Source organism: Chiloscyllium punctatum, chromosome 49 (genome assembly GCF_047496795.1).
Source record: "Chiloscyllium punctatum isolate Juve2018m chromosome 49, sChiPun1.3, whole genome shotgun sequence".
NCBI lineage: Eukaryota > Metazoa > Chordata > Chondrichthyes > Orectolobiformes > Hemiscylliidae > Chiloscyllium > Chiloscyllium punctatum.
In genome coordinates, this window is record NC_092787.1 from 13,509,498 (window position 1) to 13,529,148 (window position 19,651).

General features: G+C 44.5%; 1 protein-coding gene across 9 annotated transcripts in view; it reads right to left on the reverse strand.

Annotated features, from left to right (window-relative positions):
- garnl3 (GTPase activating Rap/RanGAP domain like 3) overlaps positions 1–19,651 on the reverse strand; it is a 443,924-nt gene that overhangs the window by 134,146 nt on the left and 290,127 nt on the right. For all 9 annotated transcript variants that reach the window (XM_072565743.1, XM_072565740.1, XM_072565739.1 and 6 more), the window contains 3 exons: positions 18,812–18,887; positions 16,927–17,025; positions 14,792–14,895 (listed from right to left, as the gene is read on the reverse strand). In XM_072565743.1, coding sequence (XP_072421844.1) covers positions 14,792–14,895; positions 16,927–17,025; positions 18,812–18,887 — 279 coding nt within the window. The remainder of the gene's footprint in view (positions 1–14,791; positions 14,896–16,926; positions 17,026–18,811; positions 18,888–19,651) is intronic.

A 19,651-nucleotide genomic window follows, 5' to 3' on the forward strand; every position in this document is an offset into this window, starting at 1 on the left:
ACAGAAACTAGCAGCAAATGGAGGCCACTCAGCCCTTTGAGCCTGTTCCACCATTCAATATGATCATATTCTCTTCCTCAATGCTGCACTCCAGCTTTCTGCCCATAATCTTGATGCCTTTAAAATTTTAAAACATTATCAATCTTTTCCCAGCATACTTTTGTATCACATCCTCTCTCTCTTTTGTCACGACACCCCATCGAGATCCTTGTGCCCTCCCTTCTCATTGGGTGATCTCTTGCAACCTCATGGAGAAAAGGGGGCTTCGCTCCAAGCTTTAAGACACGTGATGGAGGAGATCCCAGATACCAATCAGAGAACTTCTTTGTTAAGTTTCCCTTAATATGGTTGCGAACATATAAACTCACAGAGTCTCTGAAGAAGGACATGCAGCCCATTGAATTCAATGTAGAGAAATTCAGTCAGTCCCACTCCCTTGACCCTGCAAGTTTATTTCTCTTAAGTGTCCTTCCAATGTCCTTTCAAAGTCATTTATCATCGCTGGTCGCACCACCTCCGTAGGCAAAGTTCCAGGTCACTACCAATTACCGGGTAAAACATTTTTCCATGCTTTACCCCCCAGTTTTGGGATTTCCAGTTTGTAGCCTCCAGCTGCCTCCTCTTCACTGAGGATGTGTAATCTCTCTACGTGTCCATCCCCCACCCCAGGATGGTCTCAGGGCTCTCTGCTTCTTCCTGAATAAAAGGCCTGAACCATCCCTATACCCCACCACCCTCCTCCGCCAGGCCGATCTCATCCTCACCCTCCACAACTTCCCTTTTAGCTCCTCCCATTTTCTTCAGGTCAGAAGGGGGTGGCCATGGCTTCTCGCATGGCCCCAGTTATGCCTGCCTCTTTGTGAGGTACATGGAACATTCCCTGTTCCAGTCCTATTCCAGCCCCCACCCACAACTCTTTCTCTGATATTTCAATGATATCATCAGTGCTGCTTCCTTCTCTTGTCTGAATTTGGAAAAGTTCATTGATTTTGCTTCCAGTTTCCACCCTGCCCTCACTTTCATCTGTTCTATCCTCCCTTTCCTTCCTTGACATCTCTTTTCCACTTCTAGGGATAAACTGGCCACTAATATCCACTATAGACTCACTGACTCCCGCAGTTACCTCGACTATACATCCTTGCACCCTGTTTCCTGCAAAGACTCCATTCCATTCTCCCAGTTCCTCCGCCTCCGTTGTATATGTTCTGATAAGGCCAACTTCGACAAGGGAGCCGCTAAAATGTCCACCTTCTTCCTCAGCCAAGGATTCCCCAGCACCGTTGTTGACAGGGCTCTCAACAGGGTCTGACACATCTCCCGTATTTCCGACCTCACTCCCTCTCTTCCCTCCCACAACAGCGATAGGGTTCCTTAACTACCAGCAGCTACATCCAAAAGATCATCAGGTTCCATTTCCACACCTCCAGTGAGATGCCAACAACAGACACATATTTCTATCCCCTCCCTTGTCCATCTTCCACAGGGGACCATTCCCTCCGGGACACCCTCTTCCTTCACTCCCAACACCCCGCACAGCCCCACGGCACCTCCCCAACTGCCAAAGGGGTAGCACCTACCCATTTCCCTCCTCCCTCCTCAGTATCCAAGGGCCCAAATGTACCTTGCAGGTGAAGCAGCATTTTACCTGCACTTCTCACAATCTAGTCTACTGCATTCACTGCTCACAATGTGGTCTCCTCTACATTTGGGAAATGAAGTGTAGACTGGGTGACCATTTCATATAACATCTACGTTCTGCCCGCAAAAAAGACCCTGAGCTTCCCATTGCCTGCCACTTTAACACCCCACGCTGTTCCCTGGCCAACATCTCTATCTCAGACTTGCTGCAGTGCTCCAGCTGGAAAAACACCACCCCATTTTCCACTGGGGGGCACTGCAGTCCTCCGGACTCAATATCAAGTTCAATCATTTTCGGGCCTGGGCTCACCCATGTCCTCACCCCCTACCACACACACCAGGTCTTGTTATCACATAGTCTACCATTGCGCACTACCTATTGTTAGCCACTAACAGTCTCCATTATCAGCTGTTCACCCTCCCAATCGGATTGTTATCCACTCCGTTGTCTGTTCAGTTGTTCTTCTCTCTCTTTGGGCTCGATTCCCACCTATCCTTTACTCCTTACCCTCTTCTCCCACCCGATCTCCTGCACATAAACTAATACTTTCCTAGCTACCATCAGTTCTGAGGAAGGGTCACCAGACCCAAAACATTACCTTTGACCTCTCTTCACAGGTGCTGCCAGACCTGCTGAACTTTTCCAGCAACCTTTGTTTTTGATTGTTTCTCGCATACCCTCTGCACTTCCCATTACGTCTGTGTCCCCAGGGGGCTTCTATCACCTGCTAATGCAACAGCATTACTGTCCCCACCTTATCTACATCAAGTCATAATCTCGTGAAACTCTTTCAAATCTCTGCTCAATCCTCCTTGCTCCAAGGAGAACAAATCCAGTTTCTTCAACCTCACTTTGGAACTAAAACATCCTATTGCTCTAATGTCCCTGCATCTTGTCTTGAATAAGGGTGTCACATTTGCTGCTTTTCAATTCCCTGCTACTTTCCCAAATCAATGAATGTCTGGAAGATTATGTCAGAGCCTTCTTGTCTTTTTGCTCCTATTTCCTTTAGCAACCTCAGAGCCCCTTGATCCATTACCTCTAACCTTTCTGCTTCTACCAATATTTTATCAGCATTCTGCTCCTTAGTAAATGTTAATATAAATGTTTATTATGTAGTCTAGTCTTGCCCTTGTTAGGATCTCATCTAACAATACTATTTGACAAGTCAGATTCCACAATAAAACCTGGCTTGACAGATGATTGTATTTTGCTTCGTAGTTAATGTGGTCATCAGTCGCAGAAACATACTCGTACAAGGCTGTAGATTTTCTTTAACAACAGAACGCAAAAGAAAAAGAACAAACCAAACTACCTCAAAATAGAAGACAGTCAGCAAGATCTAAAACAAAGCAAAGCAAAAGTTTCAACCTTTTCCCAACTCTATCCATTACAGATACTCAAGTCCAGAAAATGTACACCCCATCTCACGGCGTTAAGTTCCTAATTAACTGACTCTTTACAATTTCTTTGTCGTGCACAGTGAAGACAATATGATGAACTGTTTCCAAAGCTGTCGGCGTACACGTTTCTAAACTTTATCTGTTATAATAACCTGAACAGTTCTTACCAAATTCTCCTGAGGTACATATTTCACAAACTAAATATTTCTGTGGCAATGATATGGTGGGTCAGCTCAGGTGGTGGGACAACCGGTTTATAATGCAGAGCAACACCAAAAGCATGGGTTCAATTCCCACATTAGCTGAGGTTACCATGAAGGAGTCTTCATCTCACCCTCTTCCCCTTGTCTGAGGTGTGGTAACCTTCAGGTTAAAGCACCACCATTTGATTCTCTCTAATAGAGAGCAATCCTCTGGGACTATGGCTACTTTATCTTTACTTGTTAAGGTGTCCTAAATCCTTCTTCCAGGTAAGAAAATAAGATTGTTTATAATAAACTCAGTCGTAGTGTTTTCTGAACCGAATTACAAGAAACACTGGAAGGTACGTTCCTCCTTTAACACCCTATCTCATGAATATGAGGAGTCACACTGAGCAGGAATGGACACCGAATGGCAGAGTAAGTGAAGTAATATATTGGGGTGGTTGCTTTATCCAAAACACTACTTGGGTAGTGTCTCCCACTCATCTTCCTCCTCTAACAAAAAAAAACCTGTGCGCCAATTTGGTAGGGTTACTAGTTTTTTTCAATAGTCTCTTTGGGAACGCAGAGCAGTGGGAATGGATGTTAGGGCAGTTGCATGCTACTCCTGTAGGATGTGGGAGGTAAAGGTCACCACAAGTGTCTCCACTGACTTCATCTGCAGGAACTGCACCCAACTCCAGCTTCTTGGAAACCATGTTAAGGAACTGGAGCTGGAGCTGGATGAACTTCGGATCATTCGGGAAATGAAGGGGATAATAGAGAGGAGTTACAGGGAGGTAGTCTCAGCTCAGGTACAGGAATAAGGTAGTTGGGCTACAGTCAGGGGACAGAGGAGGAAACAGGCAGACAGTGCAGGGAACCCTTATGGCTGTTCCCCTCAATAACAAGTATACCGTTTTGGATACTGTGGGGGGGGGGGGGGTGGGGGGGGGGGGGGGAAACCTACCAGGGGAAAACCATAGTGGCTGGGTTTCTAACACTGAGTTCTGAGGCTCAGAAGGGAAGAGAGGGAGAATAGAAAAACACTAATGGTAGGAGATTCAGTAGTTGGAGGAACAGACAGAAGATTCTGTGGTTGCAAACAAGACTCCCAGAAGGCATGTTGCCACTTAGGTGCCAGGATCCTGGATGTCTCTGATCGAGTCTATACGATTTTGAAAGGGGAAGGTGAGCAGCCAGAAGTCATGGTGCACATTGGCACCAATGACATAGCCAGGAAAAGGGATGAGGATCTAAAAAGTGATTTCAGGGAGTTAGATTGGAAACTAAAATGCAGGATGAGCAGAGTAGTAATCTCAGAATTAGTACTAGGGCCGCCTGCTAGTGAGGCGAGGAACAGTGCAGCTAAACGTGTGGCTACAGGGCTGGTGCAGGAGGGTGTGCTTCAGATACATAGATGATTGGGGCACTTTCTGGGGAAGGTGGGACCTGTACATGAAGGAGAGGTTGCACTTAAACTGGAGGGGCACCAAAATGTACTGGGCAGGAGTTTTGCAAGGGCACTTCAGGAGGGGTTAAACTAGTTTGGCAGGGGAATGGGAACCAGAGCTTTAAAAGGTCAGGGAGGGGGATACAAGAGGAGGGGGAGTAGCATTGTTAATTAGAGAGTGCATCACAGCTGCAGAAAAAGAGGTTATTGAGGAGGGTTTCCCTACTGAGTCAGTAACAAGAAAAGAGCAGTTACTTCACTGGGTGCTTTCTATAGACCCCTCCCCAGTAGCAGCAGAGAGATGGAAGAACAGATTGGACAACAAATCTTGGAAAGGTGCAGATGAAACAGAGTTGTTGTTTTGGGTGACTTCAACTTCCTCAATATTGATCAGAACCTCCTTTGGTCTGGATGCAGCCGATTTTGTCACTTGTATCCAGGAAGGTTTTCTTACTCAATATGTAGATAGGCTGACTTGGGGAGGGGAGGCCATATTGGATTTGATGCTAGGCAATGAGCCAGGCCAGGTATCAGAACTCTCGGTGGGAGAGCATTTCGGTGACAGGGACCAGAACTGCCTCACCTTTACCATAGCCATGGAGAGGGATAGGAACAGACTGATAACGGGCTTTTGCCCAAAACGTCGATTTCGAAGCTACTTGGATGCTACCTGAACTGCTGTGCTCTTCCAGCACCACTAATCCAGAATCTGGTTTCCAGCATCTGCAGTCATTGTTTTTACCGATAGGAACAGACAGGATGAGATGTTTTTAATTGGGGGAAGGGAAATTATACTGCTATTAGACAGGAGCTGTGGAGTATAAATTGGGAACAATTGTTCCATGGGAAATGCACAACAGAAATGTGGAGGCTGTTTAAAGAGAACTTGTTGCGAGTGTTGGATAACTTTGTCCCACTGAGACAGGCAAGGAATGGTAAGGTGAAGGAGCCTTGAATGACAAGAGCAGAGGAGCTTCTCATCAAAAGGAAGAACAAAGCATACTTAAGGTTGAGGTAGCAAGGATCTGACACAGCTTTAGAGAATTACAAGGTAGCTAGGAAAGAACTCAAAAATGGACTGACCAGAACTAGGAAGGGGGCACAAAAAAGCCTTGGCAGGAAATATTAGGGAAAACCCAAAGGTATTCTAAATGTACGTGAGGAATAAGAGAATGGTCAGATAGAGGGTAAGGCCGATCAGGGATGGTGGAGGGAACTTGTGCCTGGAGTCTGACTAGGTAGGGAAGGCCCTAAAGAGTATTTTTACTTCAGTATTCACTAGAGAGAGGGACCTTGTTGATAGCCAGAACACTGTGGTCCAGGTTAATAGACTTGGACAGATTGATATTAAGAAAGTGGATGTGCTGGAAATTCTGGGAAGTATCTAGATAGATAAATTCCCAGGGCCGGACAAGATATATCTAAGGTTCCCACAGGAAGTGAGGAATGAGATTGCTGCACCTCTGGCAATGATCTTTGCATCCTCACTCTCTATGGGAGTAGTACCGGATGATTGGAGGGAGGCGAATGTTGTTCCTCTTTTCAAGAAAGGGAAGAGGGAAATCCCTGGGAACTCCAGACCAGTCAGTCTTAAGTCTGCATTAAGAAAGGTATTGGAAAGGATTCTGAGAGATAGGATTTATGTCTATTTGGAAAAACAGAGTTTGATTAAAGCTAGTCAGCAAGGCTTTGTGAGGGGCAGGTCATGCCTCACAGCTTTATTGAGTTCTTTGAGAATGTGACAAGATGAAAGTGGAGCAGAGGACGTGGTGTATATGGATTTTACTAAGGCATTTGATAAGGTTCCCCACAGAAGGCTCATTTAGAAGGTTAGGAGGTATGGGACGCAGGGTAATTTGGCTGTCTGGATACAGAATTAGCTGGCCGAAAGAAGACAGCGAATGGTAGTGGATGGAAGGTATTCCACCTGGAGGTCAGTGACCAGTGGTGTCCCGCAGGGATCTGTATTTGGGCCTCTGCTCTTTGCAGCTTTTATGAATGACTTGGATGAAGAAGTGAAAGGGTGGGTTAGTAAGTTTGCTGATGGCGCAATGCTGGTGGTGTTGTAGATAGTGTCGAGGGCTGATGCAGGCCACAACATGACATTGACAGGATACAGAGCTGGGCTGAGAAATGGCGGATGGAGTTCAATCTGGATAAATGTGAAGTGATTCATTTCAAAAGTCAAATTTGAATGCTGAATACAGGGTTAAAGACAAGATTCTTGGCAGTGTGGAGGAACAGCGGGACCTTAGGGTCTACATACATAGATCCCTCAAAGTTGCCACCCAAGTTGATAAGAGTTGTTATGAAGGCGTATGGTGTTTTGGTTTTCATTAACAGGGGGATTGACTTTAAGAGCCCACAAGGTTTTGCTGCAGCTCTATAAAACCCTAGTTAGACCACACTTGGAATATTATGTCCAGTTCTGGTTGCCTCATAATAGGAAGGATGTAGATGCTTTAGAGAGGGTGCAGAGGAGATTTACCAGGATGCTGCCTGGATTGGAGGGTTTCCCTTATGAAGAGGGATTGAGTGAGCGTGGGCTTTTCATACTGGAGAGAAGAAGGAAGAGAGGTGACTTGATAGAGGTGGACAAGGTGATGAGAGGCATAGATAGAGTAGATAGCCAGAGACTTTTCCCCAGGGCAGAAATGGCTGTCATGAGGGGTCATAATTTTAAGGTGATTGGAGGAAGGTATAGGGGAGATGTCAGAGGCGGGTAGTAGAGTCAGAGACATTAGGGACATTTAAGCGACTGCTGGACAAGCACATGGACGGCACGAAATTGAGGGGTGTGTAGGTTAGGTTGATCTTAGATTAAGATAAATGCTCGGCAGAACATCGTAGGCCGAAGGGCCTTTATTATGCTGCACTGTCCTATGTTCTATGAATTCAAACCGGATGATCTTAAATGATTAGCCTACCGGTCATACGTTTAACAGGATAAATGTCTTTCATTGGGGGCAGATAGTCACCTGCTTTCTGACAAACACTGGATTTAGGTCACTTCTCCAAAAGGACGCTGACCTTGAGTTTTTTTTCCCCAAGAAAATCAAACCCTTCAGAGAAATAAGCAACAACCACCTGTCTCTAGCTTGAAATCCAAAATCCAAAAGTCATACTAAATTATAAACTATAAAGTGTAAATTATAACCTTCCACTGTACCCTGCAGAACATCCAAGTTTCTTACTTATTTGGGCAACAGGGCTACAGAAAGGTCTTTACACTGAAATTATGAAATGGGATGTGGAATGATTGCTGCTTCATTGAAATTCATTTCAAGAAGTCTCACAGATGGTATCAAAAAATAGCACTGGGGGAAACTGCAAATAAGTGGAACAATTTAATCTATGTACTTGTTTATGTACCTTCAACTCAAAAGTTCAACTTAGAAATGTACAGAAGATAATTCTCCTGATATTGGAAAATTGGATTATAAATGTCCTCTTCCTACCATCCACCCTTCCTCGTTTAACATAAAGTTAAAATTTAGAAAGTTCTGAAACCGATTTAGTTAGTTAACACTGGAAAGAAATGGAGAGTTAAATATTTCTACATCCTGGTGGAGGGTTGCAGGAAATACATCATGCCATAAAAATGTCTCACAACACCAGGTTTTGGTCCAACAGGTTTATTTGGAAGCACTAGCTTTTGGAGCACTGCTCCTGCATCAGGTAGGTGTGGAGCAGGATCACAAGACATAGAATTTATAGCAAACGATCGCAGTGTCATGCAACTGAAATGTTATTTGATCAAATAAAGATCTCACAAGTTGCAGGAGCAGTGCTCCAAAAGCTAGTGCTTCTAAATAAACCTGCTGGACTATAACCTGGTGTTGTGTGATTTTAACTATGTTCACCGTAGTCCAACACCGGCATCTCCACATCATAAAATGAAACAGACATTATAGCTAGGAATTGTAAAGTTTAAGTTAAATCAATTAAGTGACCTTGATTCAATTGCTACAATTCTTGGTACCACCGGTGTCATGCAAACCATGAGGAAAGGAAAGGAAGTTAAAGGGCAAAGTCAGCTAGAGATTTTACTATAACAAATTGCAATTTAATTATTAATAAACCAGTAACAGTGTCACTGTGCATCACAGAACTAGAATTCAGGCAATTCAAAGTAGAGAACAATCCCTGCAGAAAGCCATTTTCGAAGGGATTATCATCAAACAGAGACTGGAAGAAGCAATCTTCAAGCCAAATTCCTTATTCAGGATGTTGTTTCAAATGCCTTGGACTTCTCCAATAAAGGTGAATGGTATAAGCTGAATGCTTCAGTTAACTTTCTCTCCCTCCTTTTCGATCATATTTATCTATCACTGAACAGGAGCTGGGAAATCACACATTTTGTCTATTTAAATGAGTGCATGGATAAGTCAGTCCAACACACGTAGACCTAGTGGGTATCACATTGTAGATAATGTCACACTGGAAAAGGCAGCACATTAGCAATCCCTTGGTACTGGTGTAACCAATCAAAGTAGTGATGAAAACAGCAACAGGGAATTTACTTTCCTCTGTGAGGCAATCATCTCAAACCTGGCGATCTGTCCACCTCACTCCTACTCTTTTGGTACCTTTACTATTGAACACCACCATCAGATAGAACGGGGAAGACCAGTGAGCCCATCAACTCTGTGAAATCTCTTTGAACATGTTGCACAATGACTCCACTTCCCTGTTCCTCCTCCCACAGCCTGTGTTTGCTTTTGCCTTATCCCAAGGCACAATGGGGAAAAGCCACTGTCTGAGGTCTTTCTGCTGAAGTTAAACTGGAGTCTGTTCTGTTATTGAACCCTCCCACTGCCTCAAATGCATATAAATACTGTCTTGTACAAGTAGGAGATGCCTTTGGTTTGATTGGGTAGAGTCAAACTCCAATGTTTGCTTGTTTTCGTGCTATGCTACTGTACAGAACCGAACTGCATTTGTAACTATGTATATAAAGATATTTTTATGAGTAAAGTATGTTTTTGAGACTTTAAAAAATCATCAATTTCCTTCTGAAAATTATGACTAAATCCCCTTCTTCCACCCTTTCAGGAAGGTGCAGTAAATTGTGCCAGTGGGATCTGTGCAGAAGGGGCCTGGATTTGGAACCACTGCAGAGAACAGAAGTGGGCAGCATATCGTTTGTCATCAGCTCCTCAATACCATGTCATTTCAGTCGATGGGAGCGTGGGTTAACTGCCCACAAGCTGTAAGCAGCTTCTTAATCTAATTAAAAGCTTATCGAGACTATTGATCAGAGGGTGACTGGCATTTTCCAGTTAGCCTGTGGGTTCACAATGGCAGCTGGAACTTGGTACAGAGGAACCTCGATTACCCAGCATTTGAGTATCCGAATTTTGGATATTCCAGCAAGATCGCAAGGTCCTGATACTTGGCTAAACTGCGTTATCCGGCATTCAATTAGCAAAAGTTTGGATTATCCAAATGAAATACTCCCCGCCCATGTCATGTGAATAATCAAGGTTCCTGTGTGCAAACCAGGAGGTGATTTCCCAGTGGCAGACTGAAGGATGCAGTGATCCAGGATCAATTTGAGTCCGCCTCCCTCACACCGTAGCTGCCCAATGTACCTGCTCTTGGCAGGGGCTCCCACTCTGTAACAGTGAGCCAGCAATAGTGACCATTTCTTGGAAGAAAAGGGTGTCTCCTACTGGCCCACCAATATTGGAACATTCTTAGTTGGATGGTGAGTGCACCACTAATTGGTCAACTCTGATGTCCTGATCCCAAAACAAAAAAAATCCAGCCCTTGGTCTAGAAGATAACAAACATAGGAACAGAAGTAGACCATTCAGCCCCTCTAAACAGCACCACTATTTACCAAGATCATGGCTGATCTTTTTGTGTTTCAAATTCCACTTTCTCAGCTATGCCCAGGAACCGTGGATTCCTCTGCCTCATAAGAATCTATCCACCTTAGCCTTAAGAACATTCAATGTTCATTCCTCCAACATCATCCCAGGCACACAGTTCCAAAGTCACACAGTGAGAAAGACTTTCTCCTCACCTCTGTCCTGAAAGTGAGACTCCTGATTCTTAAATAATGCCCTCCAATTCTGGACTCATCCACAAAAGGAGACATCATTTTCCATGTCCACCTCGTCAATAGCCATTCAGGATCTTATTAATTTCAATCAAATCAACCTCTCACTCTTCTGAACTTTGGTGTAAACAGGCCTACAGAAAGCACAACCAGTTTATATCAGGCATCAAATGAGTAAACTTCCTCCGAACTGTCTCCAACATATTTCCATCCTTCCTTAAATAACTGCACATGTGATGTCATCAATGCCCTGTAACACCAGAGCATAACATCCTCACTTTCAGTTTCACACTTATTGGCCTTCTTGCTGCGGCTGCACACTAACCTCTTGTGACCCATGCACTAGAAGTTACAGCTCAAACATATTTCTACAATGCCCTAATGAACCCCTACGTCTGTCCACCACCTACAAGCCACAAGTCAGGAGTGTGATGGAATACTCCCCACCTGCCAGGATGGTTGCAGCTCCAACAACACTCAAGTGTCTCAAAATCATCCAGGACAGAGCAGCCCAAGTGGACATCACGGCCACACTTCTAACATTCATTCCCTGTACCGCTAACACACAGTGGCAGGAGTATCTATAATGTCTAACTTGTACTCATCAAGCCCCCTAAGACTGTATCTTCCAAACCATGACCTCTACCACCTAGAAGGATAAGGGCAGCTAATACATAGGAAGTCTAACACCTGCAAGTTCCCCTTCAAGCCACCCACCATCCTGACTTGAAAATATATTGCTATTTCTTCAGTGTGACTGGGGCAAAATCCTTGAATTTCCTCCCTAATGCATGCTGGGTCTCGCTACAGCAGATGGAATGCACAGTTCAAAAAGGCAGCTCCCTACCACCTTCAAGGGCAAATAGGGACAAGCAATAAACAGCCAGTGACAGTCACACCCTGACTGCATAAAAATAACAAACAAAAATAAATGTTGCTTCCGTTATGGGTTACTTCACACTTATTGTTCCATCAAGAAATTAAAATCCCTATCACATCACTGAAAGAGTAAAAAGAAATGATAAACTTGTCAATAAACCTGGCTGACCCACATTCAGAGAGGATTGCCCTCAGGAAGCAAGGCTGTACACTTCCTCCGAGGAGCACAGTGACGTGAGGACGTGGACCAGTGAACTGCGGTCAGCTCATAAATGAGAAAAGGTGACCAGCACTGCTCCTTCCAGGTCACTGTATTCGCAGCACTGAAATACCATCTTAAACATTGCTCTATGGCACATATTGAAGGCTTCCATTTCAATCGGGATTACTGGTGACCCAGCTTCAGTCTGCTCTGTTTCAAAACCCCTTTTAAAGATTGGGTAAAGCATTGAAATGCCAGCCAACATGGCCCCGCGTGTGGTTTGATCGAGTAATGGGCCAGTGCGTTTGCCTTCAACGTTTTGCAATTTTTTAAATGCGTTTGCAAATCACCAACCACGCTGAGGAAAAGCCTCCTCTTCAACATTTTCCACCACAGTTCAGACTGCAGTCTCTCAGTGATCTCAAAAAGCACAGCATGACAGGGAAATACTCGGGCAAGAGGAGTAGACTTAATATGACCCACTTCACAAGGAAAGGCTGAGGAGGCTGTGTGCAAAGTTTTTATGAAGCTGTTATAAATGTAGGCCAGCAAAGGGCTGCAGCACCACCTACACACCCCTAGTGCTAGCTGTGGCTTAGATGCAGCAATCGCACCTCTCCGTCAGAAGTTGGTGGACTCCAGAAACTCGAGCTGACCTGCAGTGCTGAGGGGGTGCTGTACTGTCACGGGTGCTACCTTTCTGATGAGATGTTCAACTGAAGTACCCCATAATATTTCGCCAGGTAGACATAAAACGTGCAACTGCCCTATCTTGAAGACGAGTTGCCTTGGCCAACATTTCCACTGGGAAACATCGCAAAAACCGACTGCCTGGTAAGTGGGAGCTGGTCGGATGCAAGTTGGCTGCTACGTTTCCCAAATTCCAATATTGAGCGCACTTCAAAAAGTATTTCATTGGCTATAGAGTGCTTTGCAATGCCCTGTGTTGCTGAAAGGCGCTGTACATCTGCAAGTCTCTCATTTCCTTTCATTTTGTTTATTTTTGGAGGGAGCAGCCTTGGTTTTCACTGCAGTAGTGAACTCTGCATTGAGGCTCTACTGGGTGTGGCTGAGGAGCCCCTGTCTGGTACCTCAGGCTCTCTCACATTAGCTTCAGAGGCAAACTGCAGACTGTCCTTGTTCACAACTTTGACCGTCTTTGACCGTTTAAACTGGATCTCACCTTGCCCTTCCCTGCTAGAAGGAGAGTAATCCCACCATCTACTGACACGTCCTAACACTAATATAAAGTTCCACAACCCGGTACTATTATGTTCCCACATTATAGTAAATCTTTTTGGCAACATCTTGAAGATTCTTCCTAAAATGTGGTGTCCTGAGCTGAAGACATTACTCCACCTAACGCCTACCTAGTACTTTATAAAGATTAAGCAGAAAATCCTTACTTCAGTAGCCTATGCCACTACTTACGAAGACCAGGAAACCTGCTTGTGATTTTAAAGTCACTTCCTAATACCATTTTTAACCATTCGAAACTCCAGTCTCTCTCCTTTAAAGTTGCCAGTTAGATTTTGGATACTCTTCTACCTCAAAACAATTTTCCAGTGCTCTCCTCACATCTTTTGATATCTTTAATATCCAGAAATCTATTACTCTCTGTCGTGAATATATTCCGTGAATGAAACACCACAGCCCTCTGGGGTAGAGCATTCCAGAGAATTATTCACTTACAGAATAATTTCCACCTCATCTCAGTCCAAATGGCCTCCATTTTATTCTGAGATAGCAACCATACAGTCCCTCCTGCACAACTCCCACCGGGGAAACATCCTTTGTACATTCATCTATCTGGCTGACCCCTTTAGGAATTTCAACTTGCAGAGCGATTACATTTCCTCCTCTAAACTCCAGACAATACAGGCCCAGTCTCCTCAATCGCTGCTCATCAGCCAACTCCACCATCCATTGGTCCGTCTAGTGCATCTCCTTTGTGCTCCTTCCATGGTAAGTGTATCCATCTTTAGATAAGTTTAAAAAAATCCGTACACATTAATCCAAGGGCAGTCTCACCATGGCTTTATCTGACTGCAGGATTCCTGCTGTAAGCAGATCTTCTCGCTGTAAGAGCCAACATACAGTTTGGCTTCAAAATTGATCACTGTAGCTGCAAGCCAGCTTTCAGTGTCTGATAGCCAGGGCGACCACAATCCCTTCAGACAGGAATGTGTCCCCATCACTGGAGGCCCTAACACAGCAGCCCTGCTGGAGAGTGTAACACAGAAGCCCTGCTGGAGTGTGTAACACAGTAGCCCTGCTGGAGTGTATAACACAACAGCCCTGCTGGAGTGTGTAACAGCAGCCCTGCTGGAATGTGTAACACAACAGCTGTGCTGGAGAGAGTAACACAGTAGTCCTGCTGGACTGTGTAACACAGCAGCCCTGCTGGAGGGTGTAACACAGCAGCCCTGCTGGAGAGTGTAACACAGCAGCCCTGCTGGAGGGTGTAACACAGTAATCCTGCTGGACTTTGTAATACAGCAGCCCTGCTGGAGGGTATAACACAGCAGCCCTGCTGGTGAGTGTAACACAGTAGTCCTGCTGGACTGTGTAACACAGCAGCCCTGCTGGAGGGTGTAACACAGCAGCTCTGCTGGAGGGTGTAACACAGTAATCCTGCTGGACTATGTAATACAGCAGCCCTGCTGGAGGGTATAACACAGCAGCCCTGCTGGTGAGTGTAACACAGTAGTCCTGCTGGACTGTGTAACACAGCAGCCCTGCTGGAGAGTGTAACACAGCAGATATTTTGGAGCCTTCACATCTAAACTCTGCTCCCAATCTCCTCCTCTCTGGAGAAGCAAGTGGTCATAACAGAATCACAATTATTTGCCTGTTTGACAAGCCCCAAGTGAGACTGTCTTCAAGTGACAAGCCCAAGATCGATACAATATAAATGATTCCAGCAGTAATGTGCTTAGTCATAGGAAAGAAAGAACTCCCCTTACCTGTTGCTTGTTTTCTTTAGAGTACGGCAACATTGTGGAGACATGAAACATTATCTCGTGTCCTTGATATACTGTGTATATGGAATGTATTCCTGTCGTGTCATCTGTGGAAAGTACAACGCTGAGTTTTACAGAACTCGAAATAATTATAAGAATACATCTACAGTAGCTCAAGACATCACATGAAGTTTACAGGGCTGTCAAGTTGCATCTTATTACAAAGAGGGGAATAAAAAGATATATTTTATTGCACAGTTATATAGTTTTAGGGTTTTAAACAGCAGCTACCTGCCAAAGAGAGTGGGTTAGTGGGTTCAGCAAAGGTGGTCATTTGAGGGCACCTTCTATTGTGATTTCTCACACCACCAGACTTACAGAATCCCTACAGTGTCAAAACAGGCCATTCTGATCCACACAGACCTACCACACCTACCCTACATTTCCCGTGGCGAACCCATTTAGCCTGCACATTGCAGGCAATTTAGCACGGCCAATCTATCTACTCTACATGTCCTTGGATTGTGGGAGGAAACCCACGCAGACACGGGGAGAATGTGCAAACTCCACCCAGACAATCGCCCGAGAATGGAATCAAACTCGGGTCCCTGGCGCTGTGAGGCAACAGTGCTAACCCCTGAGCCATCACCTCCCTCTGACTTGCAGTATATCCCAGTCAATCCTGATTTTAACAAGTAAATACCACCATCAAGGTTCTGAAGAATACCATAATATTTGAACTCGGTTATGGAACAAGACTGGTGGCCCTCACTTACACTATATGAAACCGAACCACTTAAATCATAGCAAATGCAGATTGAAATGTATGTTCCACAGATTTTGAAAGTAGCACACGCTTGTGCCTGTTGGTGGGGTTAGATGCAAAGTGGGGGGAGTAGGCTGCTGGGCACAGAAAACACAAACAGTCCCACTCGACGAAATGGCCTGCTTCAGTGACATGACTCAGTGTACAAGTCACAGCTTGGAGGAATCTGCCATTGATGCAAACCTTTTCATTGCTTTGGAAGGAATGGAAACCCTCTCCCTCAGGAGCTTCAAAAAGTAGGCGGTGGGAAAGGTGGATGAGATCTCTGTTTGTTTGCAGACTTTGCTGAAGAGATTGGAGATGGAAGATGGGGTGTTTGTCAGCACGGACAGAGGGGGCGAAGGTGGGTCAGGCTTGACTAAAGCAATTTGGAAAAGAGTTCCTGAGGTGCGGAGCATTTGGGTTAAAATGAAAACCAAGACAAGAAGGATATAGGAATGGGATTGGGAAAACAGAAAGGGACACTGTTGGAGATGATTTTGGAGAGAACCGGGTAACAGGCAAAGGGAGGGAAGTGAAGAGACTGAGACAAGAGAAACAGAGTGAGAAATGCATCGAGAAAGTAAGAGAAAAGAGAGAAAGAGATAATCAGGTGTATATTGCTCTCGCAGTCCATTCACATCTTGAGAGGCTGGACCATAGTGGAGCCATATAAAATTCACAGTGTACTGTGTGTGAGAGAACGAAAGTGTATGTTTGTATTTATGAGAGAGAATTATGTATATATATATATATATATATAGTGTGTGTGTGTGTGTAGATCCTTCATGTCTTCATGAAACAGAAAGGGAGTTGTAGAGGAGATGCTGCAGTCTGTATCAATTCGAGTCAGCTGTTCTCTGGTTCATTATGAATAATGCATATGATGATGCTGTAAATTGTCAAGCATTAAGATAATCTTGTATTAACCGTATACCCTCCAACTGGACATGGAGAAAGAGATCAAGCTCCAAGAAATGTTGCACTGCCCACTCCAAAGCAATGAAAATGGAATGAGGTCTGGATCCTGGGAATATTGTCAAACCATAGCAAACAACAATAAATACACAAATAACAAGAAAGTCTCTAAATCCACAGGAACCAACGGGAATATGGAGAAAACCCAAAGTTATGTTTTCAACAAAATTTCAGTTCTAATGCAAAGGAGCATCAGCAGCTGTTTGGTATATTGGATCATTTTGGTACCTGGTATTTGGAATAAGCATCCATAGTGTTTAACAAACCCGTTGTATGAAATGCCATCTGTTTGGTTCCCTTGTTAGATGCAAATTTTTATTTGACATTTTGTCTTGAATTTTAGTCCGACTCTTACTTTTGGTGTCAAGTCCTCCTCTGTAGCCAATCCAGCCCTTCAATGTAATTGTTTCACCCATAAGATTTAGAAACTTCTGAAAGCTTTCACTCCCAGTTTCTGTGAAAGAAACAGAAGAGGGCGCTGACTGGATTAGAACATCACTCTACAGACAAGCCAAAGTGATACGCAATGTTGGAAGGACAAAACTTCAACCACTGAGCAGTGTTCCGTCTCTGGAACCATTTCCTTCTCAGATTAGCTCCGTACAGTCAGTTCTGGTATAATGCATCTTTCATTGATGCAAATTGGCTCGAGCACGATTGGGTGAATAGGGAAAGCTGGCTTTAAAGCTTTTAAAGTATGTGCTAGCTATAACGCAAATAGACCATCAACACCCTGAGTGTTACTTATATTGCGTGATTTTTCTATGGCGCAGGATTGCACAAGAATGTACCTATTGCGTTCTGGAAGAACTGACTGTAAATTGCTCAACTACAAAGATCTTCCTTAAATCAACTGGAAAGAAGAGAGAAAGGCCAGGAGATTGCAACCTTCTCAATCAAGAAGACCATCCTCAGTCAAGAAGACCATCAACTCTCCCAGTTGTGCCTTGCAGCTGATAGCCTCAGGGTCCCTCAGCTGAATGTCTCACAGTTTCTGTTGCAGTGTCTCTAAAACAGATTCTCAACAATGGTCATAATCCCAAGCTGTGACTCACTTAAGAAGCACTCTTACTTTTAAAAGCAGCAAAATCAATATGTCTACAAAATCAAAAACAAATCTCCAACAGCAATGTGAAAGCCTGGACCGCGAACAGTTCTTAATTTACAACTGGTCGGGTTGATGACTGACTTAATGGCCAGTAAAGGTTGGACATTCGATTTTACAGTCTCATTTATTTACTGGTTAGCAGTGAAGGTTTTAAATGGGGCCTGGCAGTTTGGAAATGACCAGACTGCTTGGAACCTCTCAGAGAGTCATTGGTCTCCATGAGGAATTCTGTTCCCTAGACACCAACGGATCAGTGAATATATACAAGGCTGAGACTGACAGTTTCTTAATAGACAAGGGAGCCAAGGGTTATGAGGGGCAGATAAGAAGATGGAGTTGAGATCACATTCAAAACAGCCATGAATTTTGTTTCTTATGTACCTGACCATGTGACATTTCAACAGTTCTTAGGTCTACCTACACACTGCAAGTTATTCTGTGCTCAGTTACACATATTGCCAGCATTTCTTCCCCTTGAGAAGGTGATGAGCCACCTTCTGCTGCACCTTCAAGCTGTGTAGGTGCTACCAGGGAAAGAGGCCCAGTTTTTGATGCAGGAACATGAAGGAAATGCTGATATCGTTCCACATTAGGATGTGGCTTGGAGGGAGATTTGCAGATGGTGGCGTTGCTGTTACCCTTTTCCCTGACATGGAAGAGGCCACAAGAACTGTCAATGCCGTTGACAGAACCTTGGTGAGTTACTGCTGTGCATCGTGTAGATGGTACACATTGCTGCCTCTGTGTGTTGGTAACAGAGGGAGTTGATGTTGAGGGTGGTGGATGGAGACTGCTTTGTCCTGGGTGCTGACAAGCTTCTTGTATGTTGTTGGGACTGCACTCATTGAGGTAAGTCCATCACTGACTGCCTGACCTCTCCCTGTACTCCATAGCTCAATAATTTGTCCCACTTTATTTTTAATAACTGGTTCTTCACCCTGTCAAAGTTGAGCTGATTATAATCAGCAGGGGGTTACAGTCCAGACATGGGGGCACTGAATGGTCTCCATCCAGTCTTTGATCCTAAAAGGGAGGTCCCACAGAAACAAATGAAAATTACTGCAGCGACAAGTGGTTTGTAATGACATTAGTTCAAGTGAACTTCAGCCTGAATGAGCTATTTGACCCTTACCGTTGCTAAACATTTCATCGTCTGTCAGTTGCCCATCTTTAGCATATAGAACTCCAAACTTAAAGTTCACTGACCCCTAATAAAACAAAAAGAATTCAGAAATGTGCAGCAAGTAAAAGAAAATGTACTATTTATTAGACCAGTGCTGAAATATAAAGAAACATAACAGCTGTGATGAAATCATACAAAAATGTAATTCCCCTTTCAAGATTCAAAACTGAGCAGTTTAAATTGATCAAGGTAAATAAATACTGAGGTGATTCACTGCAGCCTGGAACCCTGTCATTTTTAGAGGACAGAGTTCCAAGCAAAGAGTTCAATACATCTGAAGGATCTCATCGGGAAGTTGTACCTTTTTCCAGGAGGATACAGTCAGCTGAAGGGAATACGCTGGCTCCTTGCTGGAACAATCTGAAATGTCATCTTGTTGCCCTCATCTCCGCCCCCCACCTGCCCCCACCCCCCCTCCCCCCGTAACCTCATGTAACCAGCCCTTTCTGCAGCCCACCTTCCTCCTTGCACTCCTCTGCCCTTTGGTAGGACTTCCTCCCCTCTGTGACTCTGTATAACTCCTTCCCTCCTCCCCTCTATACCCTCCTCATGTACCCCCACTTCCTTCCCTCCTCCCCTCTACACCCTCCTCATGTACCCCCACTTCCTCCTGCAACCTCACTCTGCTGCAAGCATCACCCGTTATTCCCCACCTTGTACCCCTCTCCATCTCTACCCTTCTTTATACTCCTGTACCCTCTACTGACCTTCAACACCACCCTGCCTCCTCCTGTACCCCACTCCATCCTACTATTGCTCCTTCTCCTTTATAAGGTGGTTATTATTAAC